At 42.6% G+C, this 21,221-nt stretch overlaps 1 protein-coding gene across 4 annotated transcripts in view; it reads left to right on the top strand.

Moving 5' to 3' along the window:
- DENND1B (DENN domain containing 1B) overlaps positions 1-21,221 on the top strand; it is a 271,452-nt gene that overhangs the window by 203,475 nt on the left and 46,756 nt on the right. For all 4 annotated transcript variants that reach the window (XM_055583140.1, XM_055583139.1, XM_055583138.1 and 1 more), the window contains one exon: positions 16,551-16,641. In XM_055583140.1, the coding sequence (XP_055439115.1) occupies positions 16,551-16,641 (91 nt within the window). The remainder of the gene's footprint in view (positions 1-16,550; positions 16,642-21,221) is intronic.

Genomic DNA, 21,221 nt, shown 5'->3' with positions numbered 1-21,221 from the left:
TGGGCTGACCAAACTCAAGTGTAAGGTGATCCTAACCGTAGGTGTCCTCAGGCTCCTAGCAGCAGCAAGTACACCCCCTCCTTGAGGAACCACCCTGCTTCGTCTGGGCATTGGATAATTCTCCCAGCTGCAATCCTAAGGAGAAAGTTCACTGTTGACAGTCATCACACATACAGGGAAATAGGTAATGAACCAGAAACAGCAGTCAGAAATGGATTTGCAAAAATTTCAAATATTGGAATTATCAGAAGTACGATAAAAAATAGCTGTACTTAAGATGTTCAAATAAGTAGAAAAGGCTTTAAAAATGTTTAGGACAGAAAAACTTTAAAGAATGTGAAGACAGTTTTAAGAATATAGCAAATAAACTCTTGGTAAGGAAGCATGTAATTCACATGAAAGGAAATTGATGTGTTTTATAGCCAATCAAATCTAATGGAAGAGAGATTTGCTGAACTGGAAGATATATCTGAAAAATCATCCAGATTTTAGTACCAAGCTATAAAGAAACAAAGTGTAAGAGACTCAAAGGGTGGAGTGGACGTGCCTATAATCCACACGCTCAGTTATAAACGGAGCGGACAGGACATGGAGGAGAGACCGCATTGGAAGGACGGGGCTGGAGCCAGTGACACGCACGCTTCGTCTGTTCAGGAAGTCCCTCAGCCCCAGACTGAGGAGACGAGGAGGAATCTATACCTGCATGGCGTATTCAGCTCTAAAATATTCAATAAAGAGGGACTTTTTTTTTAAGTGAATTAAAAAAAAAATTCTTTAGAAAGAATACCTGGAATCCTTGGTCAACTAAAATATCTTTTAATTGTAATAGAGCTGTGAATACATTTCCCTGCAAAAGTGGAGTTTGCACTGTGTGTTGCCTTTAATGGTGTGTCCACGTGGCAAAGCTGTGGCCCCCCTGTTATTTAATCACATAGCATCACCAACTCAATGGACATGAATTTGAGCAAACTCCTGGAGATAGCGTTGGACGGAGGAGCCTAGTGTGCTGCGGTCCATGGGGTTGCAAAGAGTTAGACAAGACTTAGTGTCTGAACAATAACAGCAGCAAAGCTAAGTGTTGCTGTGAAGATACTTGTTTCTATGTAGTTTAAACTTGTAATCATTTGGCTTTAAGTAAGGAAGATTATCCTACATAAGCTGGGTAGGCCTGTCAGAACCGGGCAGAAGGCTTGTAAAACAGGCCCGAGGTTTGCCTGCAAGAGGGGAGCTCTGTCTGTGGGCGGCCGCTTGGCCCCTGCCTGCAGAGCCACCTGCCGTGTCTGTTCTTCCCGGCTGCCTGTCCAGTGCAGCCTTCTTAGCCAGCCCTCATAATCAGGTCAGCCAGGGTCTTATCATAAATCTCCTATGTGTCTGTGTGTCTGTCTGTCTAATCTCTTACTGGTTCTACTTCTCTAGTTGAACCTTGACTACCACACCAACAGGAGAAAGACATTCTTAAGGAAGAATTTTAAGAAAGTAATTCAGGGAGAAAATTTTCTTAGCTCTAAGATGGAAGGTCTCAGGTGCAAGAGGGAAGGAAGAGCAAAATAAATGGTAAATATGCTTCCCCAGTGGCTCAGATAGTAAAGAGTCTGCCTGTAATGTGGGAGACCTGGATTCAATCCCTGGGTCAGGAAGTTCTCCAGGAGAAGGAAATGGCAATCCACTCCCATATTCTTGCCTGGAAAATCCCATGGATGTAGGAGCCTGCAGTCTGTGGGGTCACAAAGAGTCGGACATGACTGAACACACACAGTACCCACACATAGGAATTAAATTTAAGCAGCATTTACTGTATCAGACAGGCAGGTTCTCCCGTACATTCAAGAATCAATTGGTTCCAATTCAGATTCCAAAAAATTGCTGTTTTGATTATGGCAAAAGGGAGACACTTCAGTTTCTTTGGTAAGACTGGGATAATCTTCCACTCTAAAAATCTAAGATGACATGAGAAGAAAACATTATAAGCCAGGCCCACTTATGACTACAGATGTAAAATTTAAAATATTTCTAGCCAATTCTAGTATAAGGATTAAAAAGGTTACTGCTTCATGAGCAGATTGCCTTTATTCTGGAAATTAAGTGGTAGTTGGACATTAGGAAATCTAATGTAGGATGTAATCTAATTAAAATGTAATTCACTACATTAACTGATTCTGGGGTAAAATCATTCAGTTCAGTTGCTCAGTTGTGCCTGACTCTTTGCGACCCCATGGACTGCAGCATGCCAGGCCTCTGTGTCCATCACCAACTCCCAGAGTTTGCTCAGACTCATGTCCACTGAGTCGGTGATGCCATCCAACCACCTCATCCTCTGTCATCGCCTTCTCCTTCTGCCTTCAGTCTTTCCCAGCATCAGGGTCTTTTCCAGTGAGTCAGTTCTTCGAATCAGGTGGCCAAAGTACTGGAGCTTCAGCTTCAGCATCAGTCCTTCCAATGAATATTCAGGACTGGTTTCCTTTAGGATTGACTCCTTTGATCTTGCAGTCCAAGGGACTCTCAGGAGTTCTCCAACACCACAGTTCAAAAGCATCAGTTCTTCAGCACTCAGCTTTCTTTATGATCCAACTCTCATATCTGTACATGACTACTGGAAAAACTGTAGCTTTGACTTGATGGAACTTTGTCAGCAAAGTAATGTCTCTGCTTTTTAATATGCTGTGTAGGTTGGTCATAGCTTTTCTACCAAGAAGCAAGCATCTTTTAATTTCATGGCTGCAGTCACCATCTGCAGTGCTTTTGGAGCTCAAAAAAATAAAGTCTTTCACTATTTCCATTGTTTCCCCATCTTATTTGCCATGGACTGGATGCCATGATCTTAGTTTTTTGGATGTTGAGTTTTAAGCCAACTTTTTCACTCTCCTCTTTGACTAAAATCATTAGATCATCTCAACAGGTGCAAAAACTTCATAATATTCATGATAAAAGCAAAAATACATGATTAAAGACATTTTCAGTAAACATCATACTTAATATTAAAACATTAATATTTCTCTCTGAGGAAGGTTCTCTCTTAGCATTGGAACTCCTCACATATGTAATTGAGCCAAAAAATATATAAAGATTTAGAAAGTAACACACCAAACTGACATGACTTTCATTACTTTGAGTATAAAGACAAGTTATATAGGATATAAGGAAATAGCTTAATAAATTTGACTTCACTGAAATTAAGAGCTTTGACCATCAAAAGACTTCATATTTGCAATTCGTTTGAACCACCCAAGAGATGAAAGTCCAGAATATAAAAACCAAACCTGCATGTTAGTTAAAAAAAAAAAATGTAATTGTGCGTAAGACATGGATAAGCATATGCCGTTGAAAACCCTGAATGGCTGATAAAGACATAGAAGATGCTCAGCCTTGTTTATAATCAGAGAACAGCAAGTAAAAACATAACAGAATATCACCCCACACTCACCAGATTGGCCCCGTTTTAAAAACCTGAAAAATCTCAAACTTTGGCAAAGACATGGAGTGAGGGACCAAGTTTCACCTGTTGATAGGAGTGAAAGTTTGCACAGCTTGTTTGAGAAAGCACTTCGATGCTGAACTTAAACATGCAAATTTCTTTTGACCTAGTGATTTCACTCTAAATTTGGCAGCAAAAGTCATTCACTAAAATTACTTGTAATGCAAAAATGCTGGCGCTGAACTCACACATTCATCAGTATTAAGATGACTAAGGGGTTACGTTGCTGCACGGCAGAGAGATGAGCGCACTACAGTGAAGCTGAACGTGAGTGAATTAAGAGAAGGGAACACACCGCTGAGGAGTTGATATGATGAGTCCTTTTATGTAATGATGTTCTGTAGTGAGAAGAGCTAAATAATGTATTATTTAGGGAAACATTTTTGTGATAAAGCTGTAAAGAAAGACAAGAGAAGGGTAAGCTGAAAGGATTCTGATCTTTTCTGTAAGGGAGGGCATGTTCTGGTAGTTGGCTGTATCATTATGCATTAAGCTGTTAATTTGTAATTTCACTATAAATTATAAAAGTGTTGTAGAAAAACATATATGAAAGTGAAAGAAAGGGCAAGTGTTAGTGGCTCAGTTGTGTCTGACTTGTTGAGACCCCAAGCACTGTATCCCGCCAGGCTCCTCTGTCCATGGAGTCCTCCAGGCAAGAATACTGGGGTGGGCAGCCATTCCCTTCTCCAGGGCATTTTTCTGAGCCTAGGGATGTGACCCAGATCTCCCGCACTACAGGCGGGATTCTTTACTGAGCCACCAGGGAAGCCCCCAAAACATACATACATACATGCAAATATATAATATATGTATACATATATATGTATATATATACAGCCACACACTCTTTATGGATCCACCAGTAATGGGCCGTGTTTTCACTGACAGCTGACTTCTTATCCTCTTCAGGCCTTGGTTTCTGTGTCTGTAACGTGAGTTAGACTGAAGGGTCACTAGGTCTGAGATACCTTTCGGCCCTAACATTCCACGATACCAGGGAATAAACACGGCTTAGATGGATGAGAGTCGGTTCCATTTGGATAAATTCCTCTTCAGATAATGGATTTGGAAGGAATCCCAGAAACCGCTTCTTAAATCCACAGCCCTGGCAGCACCATCTTTAACTCAAAGCTTTATAGAGATTTGAGCCAGTATTTTTAGGGCTCTTCCTTTTATCTCACATTACACTTAACACAGTAAAGGAAATTATTTTCTTGGGTATTGTTTGTTAAGACCCCTGGAACTAAAGTTTCTTCTCATTTTACTATGCACTTTCCATGGAAGAAGAGCTATGACAAATCTAGACAGCATATTAAAAGGCAGAGACATTACTTTGCTGACAGGTCCATATAGTCAAAGCTATGGTTATTCCAGTAGCCATGTATGGATGTGAGTTGGACCATAAAGAAGACTGAATGCAAAGGATAGATGCTTTTGAACTGTGGTGTTGGAGAAGACTCTTGAGAGTCCCTCAGACTGCAAGGAGATCCAACCAGTCTATCCTAAAGGAAATCAGTCCTGAATATTCATTGAAGGACTGAAGCTGAAGCTCCAATACTATGGCCACCTGATACAAAGAGCTGATTCATTGGTAAAGACCCTGATGCTGGGAAAGACTGAAGGTGGGAGGAGAAGGGGATGACAGAGAACGGATGGCATCACTGACACAATGGACATGAGTTTGAATAAGCTCCAGGAGTTGGTAATGGACAGGGAGGCCTGGTGAGCTGCAGTCCATGGGGTTGCAAAGAGCTGGCCACAACTGAACAACGGCAACAACGACATTCTCGCTTTCCCCTCCTGATTCTCTGGGCAGTTACTCCAGGGCCCTTGTTCATTATGCTTTCCTCTGTCTATTCCCCGAATGTCTCTGTACTCAGACTCCCACGTCTCTGACTCGTGCCAGCTCCTGGGGCTTCCTCACGAGGGACTAACTGCATTAGTTACCTATGATGAGGGGTCTTGAACACATCTTTATTCAGATGGTGAAAGTCGCTCAGTTGTGTCCGACTCTTTGTGACTGCAGGTGTGTGTGTGTGTGTAGTATCTTTGTGTATGTGTGGGCCTATACACACACACTCCCACACACACACGTGACGCCCTTTCACATAGATGGACCTTCACATACGAGCCATCCTGCGCCCCTTCGTTTGTAAGTTAGTTTTGCCCTGTTGCCTAAACCAGAAAATTAGGCGCCATCTTTTCTCACGCCATCGTCTCCAGTCTTTCTCACATAGTTGTTTGACTGTGCTCTCTTGATCCTTCTTTCTGAATATCATTCAGCTTTCCCTCTTTCGCTCTCTCCAGCTCCGGTGTCAGTGACTTGGGCTGGGGGAGTGGTTCGTGTTCTTTCATTTAGCCGCCCTTTCAAGCCTTCCTCCAGCCTGCTCTGAGAGTGTTCTTTCTGAAAAGCGAATCTTCAGTCTTTCTCACTCTGTCTAGGATGCCACTCAGACCCTAGCCTGGCACACAGAAGCCTTCATCTTCTGGGTCTTATGGCTCTGACTTTTCCTCTCCTGAGTCTCCAAAGACCCTTACTGTAGCCATTCTGGGAGTTTGCTCTTAGGTCTCTGAAAATGGTTTCTTGTCTTTATGCTTCTCACTTGAGTTGCAGTAGATAATAAATAGTAAGAGACTGAATGATGGTAATTGTGAATAAATAAAAATAACATTCATTGAATACTGACTTATGCTGGGTACTGTTTGAATGGTTTAATCTGGGTTCATCTTCGCAGTGGCCATAGCATGTCATACGTTATTACTGCCACTTTGCACTTTGTAAACCTTAGTTATGGGGAGCTGAAATAACTTGCTGAGAGTGTCCACAGTAGCATGTGGTAAAGTTAGGACTTGGATGTGCTCAGTTGTGTCTGACTCTTTGTGACCCCACGGACTCTAGCCCACCAGGCTCCTCTGTCCATGGCATTTCCCAGGCAAGAAAACTGGAGTGGGTATCCATTTTCTTCTCCAGGGGATCCCCCAACCCAGGGATTGAGCCTACGTCTCCTGTATTGGCAGGCGGGTCCTTTACTCCTGAGCCACCGGGGAAGCCTGGGACTTAGACACAGCAGCTAAGAGCCCCCGTCTGCCCAGGGGTAAATAAGGAATAAAGTCACATGTGCTGGCCGCCTCCCTGTCTCCTCTGCCCGCACTGTCTCTCTCCATTTCACGTTACTCAACACAGGCATTCTAGTATATAATAGACACTTAGTTTTGTTAAATAAAGAAACCAAATAAAAACCGCTATTTTTTTTTAAATTTTATTTTATTTAACTTTACAATATTGTATTGGTTTTGCCATATATCAAAGTGAATCTGCCACAGGTATACATGTGTTCCCCATCCTGAACCCTCCTCCCTCCTCCCTCCCCATACCATCCCTCTGGGTCATCCCAGTGCACCAGCCCTAAGCATTCAACATCGTGCATCGAACCTGGACTGGCAACTCGTTTCATATATGATATTATACATATTTCAATGCCATTCTCCCAAATCATCCCACCCTCTCCCTCTCCCACAGAGTCCAAAAGACTGTTCTATACATCAGTGTTTCTTTTGCTGTCTCGTATTCAGGGTTATTGTTACCATCTTTCTAAAGGAATAGGCAGCAAAATGTCTTTATGATTTTGGTAGATGAAGAACTTGAAAAATTGAATATAATGGAGCTCATTTGCAAAAATCCTTTAATTGTAGGAGTCAGGTGTTCCTGTGTTTTTCATTGAGTGGTGTCTGTGATTCCCAACCTAGAGCCACTTGATGCTGCAGTATGTGAAAGTGGGCATTCTCTGAGACCCTCAGTGCTCTGTATTTTGTGCCATGACCTAGTTTCTCTGACTTAATAAGGTATTGGACAAAAGCAGTCAAAAGTAACATATTTTGCTTTATGTTAGTTGGAGACTTTAGAAAGCTTTTAACATAAATAATACATTCTTATACATCTCTCCATTCTCCTGTTAATCTTTTTTGAAAGAAGCATGAGAGTTTGTTATTTATGGGACGTCATCTGTAGCTCAGAGCAGCACATGCATCAGCAGTGCTGAAGAGTCGAGCGTTCTGGAGTATTAGGAAATAGTTGACATATGAGTGGACGGGAGATGGTAACTGTTTCAAGCACATATTTTATAATGTGGAAAAGTAACATTTGCCCTAGAGAAAATGCAGACACTTACTGGTAGAGAGAAGGAGTGTGTCAGGAGGGAACTTATTAGGACTAGGAATACATTTTTCGGTATCCTTTGTTGATGAATTTCGAGTAGTATCCTAAATGTTGTTTCTCTAAGTGTGTTCCCAGACCTCCTGCAGACGATTTAGCTGGAAAGTCTATTAAAGATGCATGTCCTTGACACTCACCTTCAAATTTGTGATTTAGGGGTACTGGACTAAAACCCAGAAATTTACATTATTAATGAAATACCATAAAAATGGGGCTTATCGATTGGCGCAACGGTAAAAGAATCTTCCTCTCAGTGTAGGAGATGCAGGAGACGTGGTTTCAACCCCTGGGTCAGGAAGATCCCCTGGAGGAGGAAATGGCAACCCGCTCTAGTATTCTTGTCTGGGAAAGCCCATAGACAGAGGAGCCTGGCGTCGCATGGGGATGCATGGAGTCCATGGGGTCGCAGAAGAGTCGGTCAGACATGACTGAGCAGCTAAGCATGCACACACCATAAAGATACGCACACTGTATTTTAGAAGCACTCGTCTAAGTGTTCTTTGTTTCTCTTCTCATTCAACAGTGTATTTGCGTGTCTGCTCTCCTAGGAAGTGTTCTGGGTGCTGGGTTGCATTAGAGAACAAGACAGAAGAGAATTTCTGATGTTGTGAATTCTGTGTTTCTATATGAGGGGGACTGAAAATAAGTTAACTAAATTATGTAGCATGTTCAGAGATGATAAGTACTGTGGAAAAGAAAATAAAACAGGAAAGGAGGATCACCAGGGGTCAGGGTGGGATTGCAGCTTAAAGTAGCTTGAAGTGAAGTGAAAATTGCTCAGTCGTGTCTGACTCTTTGCAACCCCATGGACTGTATAATCCATGGAATTCTCCAGGCCAGAATAGTGGAGTGGGTAGCCTTTCCCTTCTCCAGGGGATCTTCCCAACCCAGGGATCGAACCCAGGTCTCCCGCATTGCAGGCGGATTCTTTACTAGCTGAGCCACAAGGGAAGTCCAACTAAAGTAGCTTATTAGTTGGGTAGATTTCAGGGAGAATGTGGCATTTGAGCAGTGTCCTATAGGGTGGTCAGACGTGGAAGCAGAAGAACGATATCTAAGGCTGTGCTGTAATTTGGGTGAGCAGAGATGGCAGTTTGCATCTGGTCCATGGAAGATGTGAGGTCAGATGTGGATCTGTTCTGAAGATAAAGTCAGTGGGTGCACTGAAAGATTAATGTGAAGGGTGAGAGAAAGAGGAGTCAAGAATCCATGGATCCATGATTTCTCAACCAAGAAACTGGCAGGATGTATGTTAATTTTTCTGAAATGGGCAAGACTGTGGAGAGGAGAAATTTAGGGGGAAGAATAAGCATTCAGTTTTGGACATGATGAGTCTGAAATGTCTGTTAGACATCCAAACAAGACATTGATCCGGGGCTTCCTTGGTGGCTCAGACAGTAAAGATTCTGCAGTACAGGAGACCTGAGTTTGATCCCTGGGTCGGGAAGATCCCCTGGAGAAGGGAATGGCAGTCCACTCCAACATTATTTCCTGGAGAATTCCGTGGACAGAGGAGCCTGGCAGGCTATAGTTGATGGGGTTGCAAAGAGTCAGATAACGACTGGATGACTAACACTTTCTTTCACTTTAGGCAAATGGATAAAGAGGCAGAAGCCAAAATTAGACCTAACATATGCATGTGGGTGTCATCAGCGTGTAGATAGATGGTAGTGTCTAGAGTCATTGGACTGGAGACCAAGTGAGATGGCCAGGGGAGTGTATAAATGGGAACGACAGGCGGCGCAGGGGCCGGGGAGGAGCAGAGGGCAGCCACCAAAGAGGAGGGCTGAGTGAGCGACCCCGGACTCAGGAGAGGGTTCAGTTACCTCTGGGGCCAAGGAGAGAAGGAGGGCCCGGCTCTGTCAGATGCTGGTGACAGGCTGTATCAGGGGAGAACTTGGACCTGATCTCTGGGCTCGGTCACGTGGAGATGGTACGCCCCAGCGGGCGCAGCGCTGCTGGGGAGGTAGGGAGCCCGTGTGACTACGGGGCAGGCGAGGAGGGCGTGGGGACGGCAGTGCTGGCGGCTGGTCTGAGTTGTCCTCTAAGGAGGAGCATCGACAGGGACAGAGCGGGAGAAGACGTGGGGTCAGGAGGAGCACACGAGTCTGTGGGCCGGGCGAGGAGCTGGCCTCCGCGGAGCCGACACGGCGTGCGGCTGGAGGAGAGGTGGTGCCTGGTGTGGGCAGAACGCCTCCTTCAGTTGCTTTAGATTCTTTTTCTTAATCAATGGGATTCGGAAGCAGGGTCATCAGCTGAAGAGAGGGGGAGGCCGTTGGACCTTTAAGGGGAGCAGAGATGCAGAGTAGATGGAGAGTGAGTGGGCTGGAGAGGAAAGGGGTTGCCCAGAGTGCTGTTGAGATGTTAGGTTGTGAATTCAGGAGAGCACCGGCCTCACACTTGCTCAATTCATCCCTGGATCCCTGGGCCTCGGTGCGGGCCTCCCGGGTGCTCGCTCCCCGCCAGCCTGCTCTGCCCTGTGTTGATGCCGGGAGCCCCGTTTCCTGGGTCTGCTTCCCTGCTTGACCCCAGGCCCGCTGCCTCCCTGCCTTCTAGCCTTGGCTCAGGCGTTGTCTTCATCGTGACATCTCCCCTGGACCTCACTGTCCATACCTGAAAGCTCCTTGCCCCCCACCCCCGAGCTCCCCTAGCAGTTCTGTTTTATTTTCCACACTCATCCCCTTCTGACATATTATGTCACTTATTGCATTTATTATTTCATGCATTCTGCTCTGTGCCCTGCCACGCCATCCCCCAACACTAGATACTTAAATCTTATGAAGGCTTGAATCTTTGTCTCTTTCACTCATTTCTGGTCTTCACACATCTAAAAGAGAACCCAACATATGGTAAATACTCAATTAAAAGTTTATTGAATGAATGAACGAGTTCATTGTCTGGTGGTCATGAAGTTCAAAAGACTTAATCCTGTTGCAAATTATTTCATGTCTGTTGATATATTTTAGAAGGACTATTGTCCCGTTGAGTTACTGGTTCTAATGATAAATTGCACTGAGTGGTAAATTTTATACCCTTCAGAGTGTTTTTCTATTCCTTGTACCATGGTGGTCTAATTTAGTACACTTCAGTCATGTGATTACCCAGTCCTTGAAATGGAATAAAAATAATAGTTTATTTCTGTCCCTTTACATACTTCATTCTCTTGGTTTAGCTTTAAGCTGACCTACCTTATTCCTACTTATTGCAGTCTGTGTTTATATATAGCTACGAACTGAAGGCCTGGCATTTAGCACATGTCTGTAAGTATCTGATGATTTAATTTATTGTAGTACTTCAGTGTGGTTCTCACTAACCCGTCAAGGTTTACTGAGCCTGTGTAAGAAGAAATATTTAAATTAGACAACTTATTTTTTTTTTAACCCCAAAGTATTATATAGAAAGGAAATGTTAAAGATCCATAAGAAATTAATATGTTTTGAAAGTATTTTTTTTACTGTATTTAAATTTTTACTTTAATTTCTAAAGATTTCTGATTTATTAAAAATGATTTTTCTCTAGCTCTCAAGACTTTATTCGTTATCTTTGTGCTCAAAAAGGGTTTCTAATAAGTAAATTTTTGAGACATGGTAATTAAGGGGATGGCAGAGGATGAGACGGTTAGATGGCATCACTGACTCAGTGGACATGAATTTAAGCAAACTCTGGGAGCCAGTGGAGGACAGAGGAGGCTCGTGCACTGAAGTCCATGGGTTCATAATGAGTTGGACTTAGCAACTGAACAACATTTTTCTTCAGGCGAAGGAGTGTCAGTCAGTTCAGCCGCTCAGTCATGTCTGACTCTTTGCGACCCCATGGACTGCAGCACGCCAGGCTTCCCTGTCCACCACCAACTCCTGGAGCATGCTCAAACTCATGTCCATAGAGTTGGTGATGCCATCCAACCATCTCATCCTCTCTCGTCCCCTTCTCCTCCCCCTTCAAGTTTTCCCAGCATCAGGGTCTTTTCAAATGAGTCAGTTCTTTGCATCACATGGCCAAAGTATTGGAGCTTCAACTTCAGCATCAGTCCTTCCAATGAATATTCAGGACTGATTTCCTTTAGGACAGACTGGTTGGGTCTCCTTGCAGTCTGAGGGTCTCTCAAGAGTCTCCAACACCACAGTTCAAAAGCATCAGTTCTTCAGCACTCAGCTTTCTTCACAGTCCAACTCTAACATCCATACATGACTACTGGAAAGACCATAGCTTTGACTAGATGGACCTTTGTTGGCAAAGTAATGGTCTCTGCTTTTTAATATGCTGTGTAGGTTGGCCATAGCTTTTCTTCCAAGGACCAAGTATCTTTTAATTTCATGGCTGCAGTCACCATCTGCAGTGATTTTGGAGCCTCCCCAAAATAAAGTCTCGCACTGTTTCCATTGTTTCCCCGTCTATTTGCCATGAAGTGATGGGGCCAGATGCCATGATCTTAGTTTTCTGAATGTTTAGTTTTAAGCCCACATTTTCGCTCTCCTCTTTCACTTTCATCAGGAGGCTCTTGCGGGTGTGCAGATCTGTGTGCTGTGTCGCACATGCGACCCTGCTGCTTTGCTTCCGGGACCAGACTGCCACTTGGGCTCTGAAGTCAGTGCTCCCCGTCCTCGTTTGGCCCCCTCTCCTCAGGACAACCTTCTTACGAGCTTTTAACTGAAAAATCACGTATTTCTCTTAAAATGATAGAAGAATCTTGAAATTTAATCACTGTCATCCTCAGAGATTTGATGGATTGATTGCAATTAAATATTTATGGGACGTATGTCTGAAGTACTGCAGTCATTAGAACACAGATTAGTAGCACAGCTTGTTTTGGATTTTGGGACTAAATGCCAGTAATGGGCTGAGTAGTGAAGTTATGAAAGTATTAAGAGAAACCCATACTTTGTCTCTCAGAGGAAAGATACATTCCCGGTGGTCCTCCAGCCTACTATTCAAGTTTAACCTGGGAATCTCATCAGAACATATTTTTTATGTTTTTTTGTAAAGAAGCTTGCCATCGAAGTGTGTCCTTTATGTTTTATTGTATTCTTATAACGTTCATCTTACATTGTGTTTCAGAAGTTGGAGTGGTGCATGTTCATTTCCGTTAGACGGTAGTGCAAACTGAAGTGCATCTACAGCAGCGCGTAGTTTCTTTGGATTCACTCGATCTCCTATTCAGATAGTTACTTGAAGATAAAGACACTTCAGAAAACCTAAGTGATGTCAGTATCAAAAAGAGGCAGCAGGAAGCAGTTTTGCTGCCTAATTACACTTATCTTGTAACCTGTTATACCATCTTAAGATCACATCCTAAGGATTAACCAGATCCACTTCTTGTGATTGTTGATGACTTAGAGGGGATGATGTTATTGATTTTAAGGAATATATTTATTCTTATTAAATAAATTTCATCTGTTTTTCATAATTAAATTCTGGAATCTATTCTGTGGAATTAGGCCTGTGAACTTTTTTTGAGATTTCCAACTACGATTTTTAAGTTTTGTGAGGTTGTTTCGCATGTTTAGTTCCAGGTTTTAATTTTTCCTTTTGGAACAAAAAGCAAAATATTAAGATTTACGTAAAAAGCATTATCTTAAAGCATACTCATGCATTCTTTTAAAAACCTACTTGCAACCTAATTTTATCTTATATCTGAAGTACCTCCATTGTTATTTACAGTTTTACTTGTTATTACTTGCCATTCTTAGCTAATTCTTCCAAAATGTATGTCTTGAATACATTTGCTAAGCGATACGTGTTGTGTAGCCTTTGCTTTTCCTGCAAGTAATGCTGTTTAGTTCAAAATTACCTCTCTGTCTGCAGCGGTAGCTACTGTTTTCACCTACTATGAAACGCTCCAGTTACAAGAGTGGTGTGACCGTGAGCCAACCCCACTTGGGAAAATAAAAAAAAGCTGTTATTGAATCAAAAATATAAAAAGGCGTTTAGAGAACTGTTAGGTTCAGCATTCCTCTCCATTAATATCTCTTCTCAGTTATTCCTGGGGGTCTGCGTTGGTGTATGTGTGTGTGTGTGTGTGTAATGTGTATATGAGTGTGTGCACACAATCAACCTTTTAAGAACATTTTCATTAAGTGTGTATGTTGATAAGTGTCAGTCACTGAGAGGATTGTTTACAAAGTCAGTGATAACGTGGGGCATTTTACCAAGTGGTGCATTTCTATTAGCTCAAATCACTAGTTTAGTAACACAAAGTAATTAGTCATGCTCAAAAATGCATCATCAGTAAATAGTTTTGAGATTTATCTCTTTCTAGACTTGAACTGTTCCACTCAAACTAAAATGAATGGATTATTTCCAGTAAACACAAAAATGAAAACCTTTTAAAAAGTCTTGTAGTCTTAATCTTTTAAGGCAAATTAAGTCCTTTAAAAGGATGTCTTAGTTTGTTCCACTTGTCAGTAATGTATTACTTTAAATTTATCATTGTGCTTCACCTTATTTTTTCAAAATCCATCACATTAGATCACTTTAGTTTGATTTATCATACTGTGTTGAAAATGTGTGTAAGTCAAATACTGCAGGCGTTTTAAACTACATTAGTTTCAAATTAACTGTTTATTGTAGGTAGTAGCAGAGACACCCAGGATTGTAAGCTACTGCCTTTTAGCACAAGATGAAATGAGTAATTCCACACATTACAACTATTTAACTCTTAAACCACGTGAAGTGTGTGCCCTTTAGGATCATTTCTGTGTGTTCCGTCCCTCGGTAAGCATCTATTTCCACTTACGTGTTGGGCATTAAAGCGGCCTGTACGCAAGGGGCCGTGACCCCTTCTCAGGAAGTGCAGGAGTTTGCGACAGGAAGGGTGGAGGTGGTGGGGAAAGTGGACTTGAATATTTAACGTTTACTCTTTGCCTGCACCACGGGCACTAAATGTGATCATTTAACTTTTTAAGAGTATGGTTGATGCACAGCGTTGTTAGTTTCTGGTGTACAAGCACAGCAGTTCAGTCATGTATCTACTCTTTTTCAGATTCTTTTTCCTTATAGGTTATTACACAATATTGAGTAGAGTTCCCCGTGCTATACAGTAGGTCCTTGTTTGTTTATGTTATGTATAATAGTGTGTATCTGTTAATCCCAAATTCCTGATTTATCCCTCACCTTTCCCCTTTGGTAACTAACTCTCACAAAACCCCATCAGACGTTTCTGTGTTGTTACTCCCATTTTACAGAAGGGGAGACGGTCTCAGAGACGGCAGGCTGCCTGAGATCATAAAGTTAACAATGGCAGTGAGAGGCAACCTCTCAAACACCAGACTCCACATTCACATTCGTTTGTAGTCTCGGTACCTCCTCCGAGCCAAGCATGATGCGGGTGTTAAAATGGGTCATCTACGGGCCCTGCTCTCAGTTCTCATTTTTATGAGAGCAGCTCATACTCTTGGCAAAAATGCCATGGCCATGTCTTTTTAGGTTATGTCGCTTTAAACTCATTTTACCATGTTCTTGGCCAAAACCATTCTACGGTAAAAAGGCAGTTAAACGTCATTTTGCACAGGAAGCTGTTGGGTCATTGGCCATGCTTTCCTAATTTGGGTCTGTAAGAGATTTCTGTCTCAGCGTCGTAACCGCCGCCCCGCGGTTAGTGGCCTCCAGTTTCTGCCCGGGAATGACACGGACCTCACCCCTCCTCTCGGTTAGTTTTGTCCTTTAACCATTTAACCAGAAAACCAGGGCAGACCATGAGAAGGTTTTAGAAGTCAAGGTCTCTTATTTATCTAAACTTTAAATTTATAGGGTGAAAAAATCATGGCTAGGATTAATTAATTCTCTTAAGATGAAGAGGAACCTCTTACGTTAATCCTCAGTCTCAAGTCTGTTCTTCAGACATCACTGAAGACTTCCTTATGTCAGCCTTTGGCTCTCATGCAATGGAGCCTTAAATTCACCATCATCATGAGTGGGGAAACCACAAAACATTTATAAGATTTTTCATAATCTAAGCAACACACACGTCCGGTGCGCCAGACCAACAATATAAAACTAACCAAGTGCCAGTGACACACGTGTGTGTAAAACATGTCACTGGTTTATGCCGGGAGCTGGTCAACAAGATGATCCCCTAAGGATATTTTCTGAAACCCTGAGATTCTGCTTTGCTGTGTGTATAGGAGCAGGGTGGAAACGGGGCAGAGCAGACGGTGGGCTGTGTTTGGAAGAGGATCTCTGGGTACTGTTGGTAGCTTTTGAGTTCCCACCCCCATCTCTCCTTTCAGAATGCTGAAAAATATTGTTTAAGGTAACTTCCTGTAAGTCAACATGAATTAACCTGAATTATATTCATATTCATAATCATAGTTTTGATCATTTGATCAACACGTTTGCTGGGAATTGTGAAGTTACATTTGTTTTATTATTAAGTGGTTAGACCTACCTGGTGCTCTTACCCTTTAGGACCAGTAGTTTAGATCTGGAGTGTTTTATTTTACTGGATAAAGTTAATATCAACTTCAAAATAGTAACATCTAACATTTTTTGGATGCTTACGTAACCGTAATAAACCTGTGTTAATTTAATGTGTGCAGCCATGTCCTGAAGCAAATACTGAGAACACTGAGGCCTGGGGGTGGATTCAGCTTCCCCAGGCCAAGGTTCGGCTGCCGGCAAGCCTTGTGCAGACCCTCCCAGGGGCTGTGGTCTTTGTGTCCACATTGCTTTATTTACTGATGGGGTCTGTCTTAACCGGCTGCTGTTTATGGTCCACCTGCTGTCTCAGCGGTCTGCGTTTTCTTGTTCTGTATCTGTGTTTATACACATACATGTGTACGTGTCTGCTTCTAGTACTTTTGGTGTAAGTAAAAGTCTAATCTTATGAAGTAAATGACAGTTAACATATTTGACATGTTTTAATTTCAGTTTATCGATGGTCGACTGGCAAAACTAAATGCAGGAAAGGGTTTCTCTGATGCATTTGAAGAAGAGATCACTTCCGGTGGCTTTTGTGGAGGTAAAGACTAGTTCCAGTGTGGCTGTCCATTTTCTGAATAACAGTTATCTATGATTTTTGCACCTGTGGCACATATGTCTACTTTGTAAACTACCATTTTCTCATAAATATCTGATGGCTTCGATACATTAGTTTATCTTATAAAGAACTGTAGTGTTGACTTACTTTGCCTGATATGTTATGCTCGGCATTCAGATGGTCTCATGAGCTGGCAGTGGTTTGCTTGGATAGTCTCTTAATACGACTGGAAAAAAATGTCACAGAAATGCAGTTAGTTTGTTCCTCCTGACTAATTTTCTCTGCTAGAGAAATACGAATGATATTTATCAATACTACTTGAGTAAGAATTAGGGAACTGAGATTGTGGTGCCCGTAGTAGCTTTTAACATAATCCAGAAAGACGGGTCTGAACATGACATCTGCTGCGGCATTTTTAAGTAAGAGTGTCTTTATAGAAGTCTACCTTTTTTCTTTTTTTCGCTCTGCAGGCCCCTGCAGCATTTAGGAACAGACTTTTCAGTTTACTGTCCCATGTTCTTACCCTTGTCTGGGTGATAAGTGCTCACTTAAAGATGTGGGAGGAGGCATCTCATTTTGCATGTGTGACACATATTAGTGACATCCCACTTTTATTTAATATAATTAACTGTAATATAATTGAGCAGTTACATTGTTTGAAATGTCAGTAATTGAAACTGTGTTGTAGTATCTAGGAAATGAATGACTTAGGAACGGGTACTTGGTCCGTGATGATCCGGCACCTAGTCCTGACTCTATACTGGATGATCCAGTACCTAGTCCTGACTCTGCACTTGATCCAGTACCTAGTCCTGATTCTGTACTTGATGATCTGGCACCTCGTCCTGACTCTATACTTGATGATCCAGCACCTTGTCCTGACTCTACACATGATGGTCTGGTACTTAGTCCTCACTCTGCACTTGATGATCCAGCACCTAGTCCTGACTCTGCACTTGATTCAGCACCTAGTCCTGACTCTGTACTTGATGATCCAGCACCTAGTCCTGACTCTGCACTTGATGATCCGGTACCTAGTCCTGACTTTGCGCTTGATGATCCGGCACTTAGTCCTGACTCTGCACTTGATGATCCCGTACTTAGTCCTGACTCTATACTTGATGATCTGGCACCTCGTCCTGACTCTATACTTGATGATCTGGCACCTAGTCCTGACTCTGAACTTGATCCAGCACCTAGTCTTGACTCTGTACTTGATGATCCAGCACCTAGTCCTCTGTAGTTGATGATCCAGTACCTAGTCCTGACTCTATACTTGATGATCCGGCACCTTGTCCTGACTCTGCACTTTATGATCCAGCACCTAGTCCTGACTCTGCACTCGATGATCCAGCACTTAGTCCTGACTTTGCACTTGATCCGGCACCTAGTCCTGACTCTGCACTTGATGATCCAGCACCTAGTCCTCTGTACTTGATGATCCCGTACCTAGTCTTGACTCTATACTTGATGATCTGGCACCTAGCCCTGACTCTGCACTTGATGATCCCATAGTTAGTCCTGACTCTATACTTGATGATCCGGAACTTAGTCCTGACTCTATACTTGATGATCCAGCACTTAGTCCTGACTCTGTACTTGATGATCTGGTACCTAGTCCTGACTCTGTACTTGATGATCCGGCACCTAGTCCTGACTCTGCACTTGATGATCCAGCACCTAGTCCTGACTCTGCACTTGATGATCCCGTACTTAGTCCTGACTCTGTACTTGATGATCTGGCACCTAGTCCTGACTCTGCACTTGATCCAGCACCTAGTTCTGACTCTGTACTTGGTGATCCGGCACTTAGTCCTGACTCTATACTTGATGATCTGGCACCTTGTCCTGACTCTGCACTTGATGATCCCGTACCTAGTCCTCACTCTGTACTTGATGGTCTGGCACTTAGTCCTGACTCTGTACTTGATGATCCGGCACTTAGTCCTGACTCTATACTTGATGATCCAGTACCTAGTCCTGACTCTGTACTTGATGATCCAGTACCTAGTCCTCTGTACTTGATGATCCGGTACCTAGTCCTGACTCTATACTTGATGATCCGGCACTTAGTCCTGACTCTGTACTTGATGATCTGCCACCTAGTCCTGACTCTGCACTTGATCCGGCTCCTAGTCCTGTCTCTGCACTTGATGATCCCGTACTTAGTCCTGACTCTATACTTGATGATCTGGCACCTAGTCCTGACTCTGCACTTGATGATCCTGTACTTAGTCCTGACTCTGTACTTCATGATCCGGCACCTAGTCCTGACTCTGCATGTGATCTAGTACCTAGTCCTGACTCTGTACTTGATGATTTGGCACCTAGTCCTGACTCTGTACTTGGTGATCTAGTACTTAGTTCTGACTCTACTTGATGATCCAGCACCTAGTCCTGACTCTGCACTTGATGATCTGGCACCTGACTCTGTACTTGGTGATCTAGTACTTAGTCCTGACCCTGGCAGACAGTTTTGCTTGAAACCTTAAGAGTCCTCTTCATTCCTTCAGCCAGTATTTGCTGAGTGTTTCCTATGTACCAGACGCTGTTCTAGATTTGGGACGAAGTAAGTGAATAATCCTGTGTGTTCATTTTCACGGGGTGGTAATAGTGCTTCCTTGGAGAAGGAAATGGCAACCCAATCCAGAATTCTTGCCTGGAGAATCCCAGGGACGGGGGAGCTTGGTGGGCTGCCGTCTCTGGGGTCGCACAGAGTCGGACACGACTGTAGTGACTTAGCAGCAGCAGCAGCAATAGTGCTTCCCCCCGACCTAGTTGTCTATAGGTTTAATTCAGCGGGAAGGAAATCTTTAGTCTGTGTGTAAGTAAATAGTTGTTACAATTGAGAAATAAAAGGTGAAAAGACAAAGAATAATTAGTACTTATCTACAAATCTCCCAAAATTTAACTTTAATCTTAAATAAAATTTATTTTTTCACCACAAAAATACAAAAACTGTTGAGATCGCTTTTCACTGCAAGAGGTACAGGTGATCTGAGTGGCTGTGGACCTCCCTCTGATGCAAGTAGGGTTGCGTTTTATGGAACGCTTTCAGCTTGGGGAAAAACTTAGTTTCCTTGACCTAGCAAGTGAGCTGAACATGCAGTCCTTCAGAAGCCCCTTGCTTTCCTCAGCTCACGGCAGAAAATTTAGCCTCAATGGAACTTTTGTGTTAAAATAAGGCTTTTTTACTTTTCACCTCAGACAAGCAGAATATTGTCAGCTCATGGACAAATTGCTTGCAGCACCTCCTGAGTATTTACATAACTGCAATCTCATTATCGTTATGACTCGTGGGGCTGGTATCCTGTATGGAATTGGGGATGACACCGTGTGACAGTAATGGGGTGGAACTAAGATCCTTTTGTGTAGTAAATTCTGTAGTCTTCACCCTTGGTCTGCAGACCTCAGTAACAGAGGAGAGCGTAGGTGGCTTTTATGGTGGGAGGAGGGTCACCAAATTTTTTCATGAAAGGTCCTACTGTTTAAAGAAGAATAGAAGAATATTTATCACCAGTTAGCCGCTGATTTAGAGACTGCTGCACTTTCAGTACAACTTAATGCCAGCCACTTTGTTGTTTTTTCTTAAAATGAAAAAAGGTTTTGAACACTTCTTTTACTTTTGGGGAGCCAGTACTGATCCAAAAGGAAAGCATTCATTTCAGTAAGTTTGGGGCTTCCCAGTGGCTAGTGGTAAAGAATCTACTTGTAATGCAGGAGACCTGGGTTTGATCTCTGGGTCAGGAAGATTACGCTGGAGAAGAAAATAACAACTCACTCCAGTATTCTTGCCTGGAAAATCCCATAGACAGAGGAGCCTAGCGGGTTAGGGTCACAAAGAGTCAGACAGGACTGAGCGAGTAAAAATCAACAGCAGCATTTCAGTAGGTGTAGCAAGAAAGTACATTGAAAAAATTATGCCTGGTGATCGTGTGATTTTCTAATTGTTACATTTTAAGCTGTTATCTTAGAGAGACAGAGACATTCATCTTAGAAGAAAATAAAGCAAAATCATTAAGATTTGAATAGACGAATAATAAAAATTAGCAGTGTTCTTACTAATGAGATATATGTGTATATAAGGGTCCAAAAAATAGTTCCTAGAAGTCAGCTGAAACATTTTTTATCTGGACTACTCTTGTGAGAAAGAATAGGTCTGAGATACTGAACTGTTCTTCAAAAAGTAAACTGTTGTAGCTTTTTCATTTCTCTCCTTGTTACAGTGGAAATGATGATTAATGTTCATGCTTCCTGAATTAGTATGCGGCAGAAGCTCTTCTAAGAGCTCTCCAAATATTATCTCACTTAACCCTCCCAGCGCCCAGGAGGGACTCTGAGCATCCTTATTTTACTGAGGGCACCCACCTCGGTAACTTGCCCAAGGTCACACGTGACTGCCTGGCTTCAAAGCTCTCGCTTTAATAACTGTGATATATGCCTTCTTATGATAAGAGATTGTTTTAATTAGAAGGCCTTTAGTAAACAAGAGCAGTACTCAGGGCTTCTCTGCTCTGATGGATAAAAGCAAAATTCCTGTCTCTTTTGATTAGCCTTTGAAG

This window comes from Bubalus kerabau, chromosome 5 (genome assembly GCF_029407905.1).
Source record: "Bubalus kerabau isolate K-KA32 ecotype Philippines breed swamp buffalo chromosome 5, PCC_UOA_SB_1v2, whole genome shotgun sequence".
NCBI lineage: Eukaryota > Metazoa > Chordata > Mammalia > Artiodactyla > Bovidae > Bubalus > Bubalus kerabau.
The sequence above is the reverse complement of the archived record's forward strand: the minus strand, read 5'-3'. Positions and strand labels throughout refer to the sequence as shown.